This window comes from Cibotium barometz, chromosome 11 (assembly GCF_041138505.1).
Source record: "Cibotium barometz isolate CiBa-2024 chromosome 11, ASM4113850v1, whole genome shotgun sequence".
In the NCBI taxonomy this organism is placed as follows: Eukaryota; Viridiplantae; Streptophyta; class Polypodiopsida; order Cyatheales; family Cibotiaceae; genus Cibotium; species Cibotium barometz.
In genome coordinates this window covers 9,812,909-9,823,890 of record NC_141056.1, presented here as the reverse complement: position 1 = coordinate 9,823,890, position 10,982 = coordinate 9,812,909, and the positions used below count along the sequence as shown (strand labels likewise).

At 41.4% G+C, this 10,982-nt stretch overlaps 1 protein-coding gene across 1 annotated transcript; it reads left to right on the top strand.

The window, feature by feature from the left end:
* The first annotated feature begins 669 nt into the window (after positions 1-669).
* Positions 670-8,117, top strand: LOC147633732 (uncharacterized). Its single transcript, XM_086804756.1, has 8 exons — positions 670-1,125; positions 5,661-5,805; positions 5,920-6,088; positions 6,273-6,543; positions 6,675-6,940; positions 7,025-7,240; positions 7,343-7,451; positions 7,717-8,117. Exons 1-8 carry the CDS (start codon positions 975-977, stop codon positions 7,779-7,781), a joined length of 1,392 nt encoding a protein of 463 aa, XP_086660882.1. The 5' UTR covers positions 670-974; the 3' UTR covers positions 7,782-8,117.
* Positions 8,118-10,982: the final 2,865 nt, after the last annotated feature.

Genomic DNA, 10,982 nt, shown 5'->3' with positions numbered 1-10,982 from the left:
AGTAAAGTAAGTGTGGATCCATCTATGTTTCTTTTTGTTTACATTGTATCTAGATTGGATCTGTGTCCGTTTGATGTCCAAGAGAGCTCTCTTGATTAGGGTTGTGTCTATTGACTAGCCACAACTAAAAAGGCCCTTTGCTCACATGTTTTGCGCGTATTTTGCAGTCATTATTATGGATCTTGGGACCCAAATCCCAGTTCACCACAAATTTTAGAAGCTACTCACATGCACATGCTCTAGAAAATGCTTGCATGCTCACATGCTAACATGAGAATTGCCATTGGGAATGCATCGAATGCTCATATGCACAATGAGAATCACAAATGAAAGTGCTCGAGAATGATTTCGAAAAAGCGAGTCCTCACCATGTAATCACATAGGTACATTTCTGTGTATAGCTATGTAGTAGTGCGGTATCCTAAGACTGTCCTCGACTTTCAACACTGAAAGTGCTCATCCAAACGCGGGAGTAGCACGTTGCTCTATGATTATAATTTTAAGGGGAGACTTGTGCCGCAATACCTTGTGTATGGTCTTTTTTTTTCCCACGCACATACACATGCATAGAAGAAGCGTTTACCATAGTTGAAACCATTAATGTTGGTTAATATATTGATGTGCATAAGAGGCGTCTTCTATCTATATCCAACAATCAAAGCGAAAAATACCTTGCATCAACAATTGGACTTGCCACCAAACGCAGGGAAGGGCAGCAGAAGGAGAGGGAGAGAGAGAGAGATCTGATGATAACTGGTTAGTGAGTGAGAGATATGATGGTGGGTGATGGTGATGATGAGACGGGAGTGCTCCGGTGGGGTCTGAGAGTGGAGAGGGGGAAAAAGAAGAGTGTCGGTGTGTGTGAGCAAAGGAGGCGCCCGCACGATGTCTAAAACTTAGCGCTCAGCTCTCACGAAGCAAATATCAAGTGAAGGGAGCGCCACAGTTGAGCATATCCCAAGAAGAAATCAACCATGGAGGCCTTCTACGTCGCCTTCTTTGTCGTCCTCCTGCTTCTGCTTGGCGCTGTGGAGCTCGGCAAGTCCAACAAGGACCGCATCATCACCAACGCTGCATTCTCCTCCTTCAAGAACAACTACCTCGTGGTCTACTGCCTCATGATGGGTGCGTACCTCCCTTTGCCCTCTTCGATTCCTTGTGATTCCTGCGCCAAAAGGCCCATTTCGCTCTTGAATTCATCAGATATTCTTATGCTGCTGCTTACTGTGAGATCTGTAGGTGTGTCACAAAGCATTGCATTGTCTCTGTTTAGTTAGGGTTTTGATCTCTGCATTGTGTTGTGTTACTGTTAGAGCATTTAGCTCTAGGGGAAACGTGAGATTTGAGTTTTTCAAATGGAAACTTTTCCAGCACGCGCCACAGGTCTAGTCGACTGTGGATTAGCAGAGAACACATGCACTTGCTCATTTTTATCACGTCTCGAAGCATGGAATCTTTTCATTTGTCACCTGTGTGTGTGTGCACACGGGCACACTTGCACACGCACGCCAGAACCAGTGCCACCATATACCATCTGCATAATTGCTTCCATTCAACTAGGCTCTCACCATCTATGGTGCAAGACAAGACAACAACAACGCCATAGAGGACATGCATGTTAGCATTTCATCCCTCTATGCTGCCCATATTTTGTTCCCTTTTATGGCCCTTGATTGTGGGCTGGCCACCCTTATTTTCCCCTTTTTCCTGCCATTCTTCCGAGGTTGGGTGCCGATGTCCTGTCGGCCAGCCCCTCGCCTATATATAGGTGGGTTGGCCTCTCCCATTTCATATATTCATTCTTTGAGTTGTGTGGTTCATGTGTTGACACACTTGCTCCCTTTTGTATCCTTCACTTATGAGACTACTAGGTCTCTTGCTCGGGATTGTATTCACTGCAGCATATTCAGCCTTTTGGCTCTCTCTCTCTCTCTCTCTCTCTCTCTCTCTCTCTCTCTCGCACGAAGAGATATTTAGAGGAAATGATGCATTTTTGACACCTCAGTGTGGGGAATTTCCCTCATGAAGGAGGCGCCTATTTCATATGTGTGGATGAGCAGGTGTTAGCAGCAGAGAGTATCCCTTGTAAGATTTACACCAAAGACCTTTGCTTGAATCTCAATCCACTTACCATGTAAAATAATGAATATGGCCTTCAATAGTACTAGGCACCCTTTACATGTTTGAGGGATGCCATTCATAAATTCAATTATTCATCTCACAAAAGGGGCAGATCATTGCCCTAGCTGCTTTCATACTCAGTCATACTAACCTAGCCATTGGTTCTCAGCATGTTTGTTTGGTATGCACATAATCTGTGTTGAATATTTGGCCTCAGTAGATGGTAATATGATCTATCTAATTATCTACGTCCTCTAGACTTACATTTTTGGGTGTCCATAAGGGAGTGGGTCTCGAGGAGCTAATACATGATGTAGACAGGTGCGCTTAGAAAATACTCAAGGAATTCTCAAAGGATCCCACAAAACACCTCATATGCAGTGCACTCTCTACTGTGCAATGAAATGAACAGCAAGGAAGATGAAATGGTGGTATCTGCCTACTGCATGCACGGAAGCCTTGGTGTATTGATCCACAGCCCTAAGCTTGATTAAGAGCATTGATGCTAATTAACGCATGATTAAGACAAAGGAGAGAGAAGAAGAGAGAGATTAGGTGTCAGGTTTTCTTGTATTACTATGGTACAAAAAGGTAACTTGATGCTTGTACATGATGTAGGCTTATGGTCAGCCCCATAGGGGTGACTTGGGCCCCTTCTACATACGCTCTATTGAGGCTATGAATGAATGATAATTTATGAACTGAATAACTGAATGATTTTGCTGAATACTGATTTATGCTTATATATGTGGGTGAAACAGCAGTCGGCCAACTATGAAGTTGTCAGCTTGTTTGTCTGGACAAATAATCATGATTTAAATGCTTTAATGCTGCGTTTTGAACTGTATGATGCCCAACACGTGTAGGCCTTCAGCCAATGAGGTGATAGCTCAAGTGGTGAAGGTGCTTCTTTGGTGGCATCGCCTATGGGTGGATAAATAAGCGCCTACGGGTGGCTGTCTGCGGACAGTGAAATTTGGTAACTATGGGAGGATATTGGGCCAAAGGCCAATTGAAAAAAAAAACACGTGTTGGCCTTCAACTGGACACCTCCCTGACTGTTGCACAGGGGAGTGCTGCCAGCCGATAGGCCTCCTGTGCCTTATATGCTGATGCTATTGACAATGTGATGTTGTTGATGGTTCTAATACTGATGAAGATGATGGTTCTGATGCTGATGATGAAGATTATGGTTCTGATGCTTTGCTTCTAATGATGATGCTGTCCTAATTGCTGCACTAATCAGGGATTGAGCAAGTTCATGCTGAAGATAAGCCATGGCACGGGCGTGCACGTGACACTGCCTAATCGAAAGAAATCCCAACACTAGTGTTTTTATGAGCAAAGATGATATATGTTTGTGTCAATGTAGGTATGCTATGGCAACTAACTTTTTTCTTTTTTCCGAGAAAGAGATCCTTCTATTAGTTACCAATCAAAACAGCCAGGCTGGCTCAGTACAAACTCAGTTCCAGGGAGAGGAGCAATAATCAAGAAAACTGAAAAAAGGGGGAATGATGCTCTTCTTTCCCAGCTGGCCACTCTGGGAGGAGAAGGCTACCTCATACAAATGTGGGGGGCGGACAACCACACTGGTGATCTATAATACCAACTACATTTTTTGCAATGCAACATTGTTTTCCTGATAGAAATTCATGTTGCCAAAATAACCCCTTTATTGAGCTAGAACAAGATAGTGCAGAACTCAGATTTGAGGAAAACATAGTTGGTTTTGGGTGATGGCCCCATTGATCAGATTGAAGGAAGCTCTTTTAGTTGTTGACACCAAATCTTTTGTAGTTACCAAAATAAGAAAATCGATTTGTAGCTGAAAAATGACTATTCTTTGTCTAGTACCGTAATCAGATAACAGAGGGAAAACCATGCCCTAATATCAATGTCAGCATTGCATGTGATTCTGTGAACTACTTCGAGCACAAATGTGGGAATATGCAGAGGATATGAAGAGAGCACAGGGATTAGCAGCAAAAGATTTGACTTTCTCAACCTAATCTATTGCATATTACAAAGCTGAAATTTTTACAATGAATCTGATTGGTTCTGCTGAAAACTGAATTTCTTACTAAATGCTCTTCAAATAGAGGATTATACCTTCTCCCAATCTGTTGAACTGGAAGCTTTGGACTGATCTTCATTAGTTGTTGCTGTTCAGGCTGAACCTACTACTCTTGATGACTTGATCTGCTGAAATTGTTCTTACTGAATGCTCTCCAAATAGAGCATTATATCCTTTCCAAATAGAGCATTATACTCTTCTCCCAATCTGTTGAACTGGAAGCTTTGGACTGATCTTCATTACTTGCTGCTGTTTGGGCTGAATCCAGTACTCTTGATGACCTGATCTTGGCTGCTTTCAAAAGGCTGGTAGAAGATGTGTAGAATGAGGACACAGAGGTCCTATTTATTGGAAAAGTTGGCGAACTAGATGGCCAACTTTGTGTTGATTTGCGTTAACTTGCATTAATTTGCATCTTGTGTTAACTACTATTAACACAGCCTTTTTAGATTAGGGCTCACAACATGGGCTGAGTCGTATGCCTAATCCAGCCCTTAACCCTACCCCATCCCCTACACTTACTCTAATCCTAATTAATAGCTTCATGGCATATGCATCCAATGATTGAGGATGATGCATGTGACACTCAAGTTCCTTAGAAAACTGCTGTCTTTTTAATTTTAAGTGCATGGGAAGGTGAACTTGGTTGTTTCTTTTTGGAATGCGGGGATTGCTCAGGAGGACAGTAGCATATGATGTATAGTGTGGGAAATTCATCACTTATTATGTACCCACATAATAATGGCAAGCTCATTTTACTTTATTACACTTATGTTCTGAAGGAGGGCTGTGTGTGTGTGTGTGTGTGTGTGTGAGAGAGAGAGAGAGAGAGAGAGAGAGAGAGGGGGAGAGATTTTATTAACGTCTACAAAAGATCCAACGGGTTTAAGAGACCAACATGTGTTACAAAAGTTCCATGTGTAGATTGTGAACATGGAAACAAAAAGTTTTATGTGTAGATTGTGAACATGGAATAAAAAAGGTACGGAAAGAAGACCCAAGTATTACGCAGGCCTCCCATGTACGTGTGGTACCCAGATCTCCTCATCCAATGAAAGTACCATCCTCCTCCATGAGCGAGCATAGATCTGCAATGGCATCCCCTGCCCATGGAGTAGCCTCTCCATGGCAGCAGAGTATGTCATGAGAGAGAGTGAGAGAGAGAGAGAGAGAGAGAGATGTATGTTTGGAGTAGAAACAATGGAACTGCTGACGATACAATATGAGTGGGTAGGTAGCCATGGGTACCCTTTCCTCATAGACTCTTTGTTCTTTTTATTGGATGTCAAAAAGATTTTTCTCTTCTTTCTGCGTGCACATGGATTTGTTTTTTTCAGCGCTCCCTAGTTCGGTTGACCTGCTTTGGGTAATTTAAATGCAGTTTCTATTCATATTAGTTAGGTGCAAAGATACATATTCAATGTGGGAGCAGTTTACGAAAGCTTCATTTTTTCTTTTGCAGCTGGTGATTGGTTGCAAGGTCCCTATGTGTATTTTCTTTATACGCAGTATGGCTTCACTAAAGGTGATATTGGACGGCTTTTCATTGCTGGTTTCGGGTCATCAATGATATTTGGCACTTGTGTGGGTTCTCTTGGTGACAAATAGTGAGTTCAGAACAACTTATTGCGAAGCTTTTTTTTGTCAACACTGAAGATGATGCTAATGTCATGGCTGCTCTAGTAGTATCACGTACTGACTTCTTTTTCTGCGACTCACAGTGGGCGGAAGAGGGCCAGTATCACGTACTGCATAACATACATTTTGAGCTGCATGACTAAGCATTCTCCGCAGTATAAGGTGCTTATGTTAGGTCGAATACTAGGCGGTATCGCAACATCTCTATTGTTCTCCGCTTTTGAATCTTGGCTAGTGGCAGAGCATTTCAAGGTATCGTGGACATACCTCTTATCAAGTGTAGCTTCTCTTATGGTTTCAAGTTTGCTTTTTTAGGCTAAATAAAAGCTTGCTTGACCTGCCAGGCTGCCAGAGCCTAGCTGCAACAAGCTAATCTCTCTTGTATTGGGCTTGGCCTTGCATTGCTTTTTTAGCAACTTTGCTTTGGTTTTTGCAGAGAGGTTTTGAAGTGCAGTGGCTATCCTTGACCTTCTCAAAAGCGGTGTTTCTTGGTAATGGGCTTATAGCCATTATAGCTGGGTTGGTTGCCAATCTCTTGGCCAACACTCTGTCTCTTGGGCCTGTATCTCCCTTTGATGCGGCTTCATGTGTATTGGCATTGGGCATGTCTATCATTTTATACACATGGTCAGAGAATTATGGTGACTCCTCTGAAGGCAGAAGTCTGTTGGATCAATTCAAAGCTGCGGCATCTGCCATCGCTTCTGGTGGGTGATTAACCTTTTTGTAAAATCAGCAAATCTTATCCTGAGGGGTGAACCCATTTTCCCATTAGGTATCGTGCCAATGTGAGATGTTTGAACCTCACCTGCTGCATGTGCTTGTTTGTCAAGAGCAGATGAGAAGATTGCTTTGCTTGGAGCAATACAATCCTTGTTTGAGGGCTCGATGTACACATTTGTTTTCTTGTGGACGCCTGCACTCAGCCCCAATGATGAAGACATACCTCATGGATTCATTTTTGCCACATTCATGTTGTCTTCCATGATCGGCAGCTCGCTAGCGTCGCGCTTCATGGCAAGATCATCTCTCAGGGTGGAACTATACATGCAAATAGTGTTTTTGGTGTCTGCTGCCACTCTACTCTCCCCAGTTTTCATCAATGTAAGTGAACACTCCAAAATTTTTGCAAAGGGGGATGTCTCAAGTTAGGGATGACAAGTTTGGGTCACATTTTTGGTGCAACAGTTTTTTGCGACTTCTTCAGGAGAAAAGGGTGGCAGTATGACAACATCCGGGCACGTGCAGCTTTTTGCTTTTTGTGTGTTTGAAGCATGTGTTGGAATCTTTTGGCCATCCATCATGAAATTGCGGTCTCAGTATGTTCCTGAGGAGTCAAGGAGCACCATCTTGAATTTCTTTCGAATTCCAGTGAACATTTTTGTCTGTGTTGTCCTTTACAATGTAAGCATCAAAGCCTTTATATCTTGCTTTTATGGCCCTTGACTACCTTGGTATATGCTAGAAGGTTTTTGGATTTCTGACTATCCGCTGTGCTCACTGCAGGTCAATGCATTTCCTATCACGGTGATGTTTGGGATGTGTTCGATCTTCTTAGTCATGGCATCTGTGCTTCAGAATCGTTTTATGGTTGCTGCAGAAAAGCCCAAAAAACGTAAGAGAACATTCATAATGGTTTTATACATACGTAATGCACGTACGCATACATGCCCATGCACATAGACATACATATACATATCTAGATAGACAAAATATATTTACATATAGACATATACATACAGATAGAAATGTGCCTACATACATTTTTTTCTCAGTTAGCAAGGACTGTCCAGATGTGTTAGTTCCCCCCCCCCCCAAATAAAAGTGTTCGTTGGCATTGGTGCGATGAAGGTTAATTTGAAGTATGTTCTTTTTTGTAGAAATTATTGAAAATTGGTCATCTGAAAGGGCAGTAGATTCAGAAGCAGAGCCGCTAAACATTTAGATCTATATTCACAGTTTGGGACTGTTTAAAGTGAAGAGTGTACAGGCAAGTTATCAAACTCTTGAAATTTATTGCCTACAGAGGTGACAGCCTAGTGCTACTAGCAGTGAAAACCTTTGTAGATTTTGGCGACATTTTTTCCATTGAGGGCTTCTTTTATATATATATTTTTAAATGTATTGTTTTTCTGAGGGCTTCTGTTTTTATAGCTCTCTCCAAGAAAAGCCAATTCTTTGTAAAGGAGGTGTCCAATTTTTTTCGAAGGGACTATTGGCTTTTTGTAATAGCCTTCTCGCAAACGCTGCTTGCTGCATAATCATATTGTGCTGTAAGCAAGAATGGCTTGTTTATTGCACAACCTATGGATCATAATGATGTAGGCAAGTTGTTATTTGGACACATTACAGTATTGGAGAATCTGTTGTTTTTGGTTTGCTGAGATATCATGTGTAGAGAGTTGTGACTTACACTTGTCCCTTGCAATGGAGCCAATACAAATTCTAATGGCTTTGAAAAATCCTCATTTTACGATTTCCGGGTCCTCCCCTATGTGCTCAAGTGCTGAAAGCTCTTCTTCAGGCATCATTTGACACTATATTATGTGGAAACCAACCAAATTAATGCCAATGGGTGTAAAGCCTAGGGGTGTGTTTTGTGTGTGTGTGTGTGTGTGTGTGTGTGTGTGTGTTGTTGGGGGGGGGGGGGGGGTGGGGAAGACGAGGTAAAAATTGAAGGCTAAAGAAATCAAATAGCAAACGCCTCACCATGCTCTTTGCTAGCTTTACTTGATATGAACAGACTAATGTTAACTTTTGGCATGCAAGAATCTGATGCAAACCCAAGTCTAAACATCTTGGTGCCTGTGTGAAAATGTAGTCATGTATGTACGAATGAATGAATGCATGTATACACACATTGCAGCACATGCATATGCCGAGGTAAATGCGCACACCGCTGCGTGCCCACAATAGCGCACATATGTGTATACACAGTATGTGAACTGTGTGCAATAGCTTTATCGTTTCATGTCAAGGGGTAGTTCCAAGTATTCAACATGTAATGCAAAAACATGCTGCATGTTTTATATGCAAGGGAGTCGAGAGAAAACACTCTCGGAAGAAAAAAATCACTTTATTAAAATGAATGTTTGTTACTTTTTGTCTATGGTGCTTTGAAAATTGTTTTTCACTGGCTCCTATAGAAAGTTAAAAATGTGAATACGGAGCCTGATCACTCACTTTAAAGATGTTGAATCTATGAGACTACATAGTTTGCATCTAATGTCTAAATTTGAGATGCAAGGGGTTCAAGATGAACAATTGTTGCAGTACTTCCTCTTGGGCATGAAAGCTGACGAAATTCATGGTGGATTTGGACATAGATTGTGTGACTCAATCAAGGCTAATGAGGGCCTAATTAAGAGCCTAGTCTATGCAGCAATTATCCCATAATGAACTTGGATAACAATTTGATGGAGTCCATATCTTGTAGTGAAATGATTGGCTTGCCACCAAAGGTATTATTTGGAACCTATGAACTTGTTTAAAAAACTTTGCAGGAGTATGTTTCCACATCCCCTACACATTTGCAAGTTTCATTTTGGTCTAGATGCCCAAAGCACCATGTCCATGCACATAAGAAATTGGGCCTAGGAGTCTTAAAGAGGGCCTTGATTTAATCCAATGGCTGTGAACTTCGCAAGGGTTGCATCATTATCCCTTTCATGCACTTGCATAGTTTCTTCCCTCTTTTGATATCATCTCGTTGTTATGTTACATCGAGATTCTTGGTTTGGGACTTTGCAAGCCTCATGTACAAGCATGTTGGAAATTGGACCTTGGAGCCTAGAAGAGTAGGTGATTTTGATTTGATGTCCATGAAACTTTACAAGAGTGTCTCTATGTCCCTTACACATACTTAAAAAGTTTATCCTACTACTAATAAATAAGACTATCTTATTAGTATGCTATGTCCAAATGTGTAGTTTTGGGACCTAGGGGGCCCCACGTGTATGCAAAATGAAAATCAGGCCTTGGAACCAAGAAGAAGAGCCAAATTTCATTTGATGTCTATAGAACTTTGCAAGAGTGTCTATAGATTCTTCCACACAATTGCAAAGTTTATTCCCTTATGAAACTACTAGCTGCTATGAAATGCCTTTTTGGGACATAGGAGGCCCTATGTGCATGCACACAAGGAAAGTGGGCCTTGGAGCCTAGAAGAGGGGCTAATTGATATCCTCGAAACTTTGCAAGATTGCCCCACTTCTAGGAGGCTAATTGATATCCTTACACATATTTATGAAGTTTCATCCTTTCTCACATTGTCTTGTTGAAATGCCAAATCCAAATTGGAACCTAGGAAGCTCGTGTCCATGCACATTACAAATTGGGCCTCAGATTAGATATTTGATATCCAAGAGAATATTCAAGAGTGTGTTCTTAAACTCCTTATACACACTTGAAAATTGTAATCCCCTTCTACGACTATCTTGTTGGTTTGTTGGGCTGTAAGTGTCATATTTTGGACCTAGGAGGCCCCTTGTGAAATTGGGTATATGAGCCCAAAGAGGAGCTTAGTTTGATTGATGGTCATTGAGTATTTTGAGATCATACATCTATATCCTTTACATACGCTTGAAGAATTTCATCCACTTTTGACAATGTTTCATTAGTATGTTGGATCCAAATGCATGATTTTGGGACCCAAGAGCCCACGTGTTCCTGCAAATGAGGAATTAGACCTTGGAGCTTGTAAAGGGGTTGATTTTGATTTAATGGCCATGAAACTTTGCAAGAGTTTTTCCTTATTATGACACTATCTTGTCCATATGTTGGGTCCATATGTCACATGTTATCCATATGTTGGGTCCATATGCCTCATTTTGGGACTTAAAAAGCCACATATGCATGCAATGAAGAATTGGGTTGCCTTGGAGTCTATAAGAGGAGCTTAGTTTGATTTAGACAATTGGGCCACCTTGGAGTCTAGAAGAGGAATTTCATTTGATTTAATGGACATGTAACTTTGTAATGGTGTGTATCTATATTCCTTAGATGTGCTTGCAAAGTTTCTTAGAAGACGGATAGATTTTGATACACCAAAAGTTTATTTCTAGATCCCTCACGCATGCTTGCAAAGCTTCATTACTTCTAACATTGTCTTATTGGTATGTTGGGACAAAAATTGATATAAAGATAG

Excerpts from the sequence above, each read along its gene's own strand:
- LOC147633732 (XM_086804756.1), top strand. The coding sequence starts at position 975 with ATGGAGGCCTTCTACGTCGCCTTCTTTGTCGTCCTCCTGCTTCTGCTT. Across the intron at positions 6,089-6,272 it reads TAGTGGCAGAGCATTTCAAG|AGAGGTTTTGAAGTGCAGTG; the intron begins GTATCGTGGACA and ends TGGTTTTTGCAG. Across the intron at positions 7,452-7,716 it reads TGCAGAAAAGCCCAAAAAAC|AAATTATTGAAAATTGGTCA; the intron begins GTAAGAGAACAT and ends TCTTTTTTGTAG.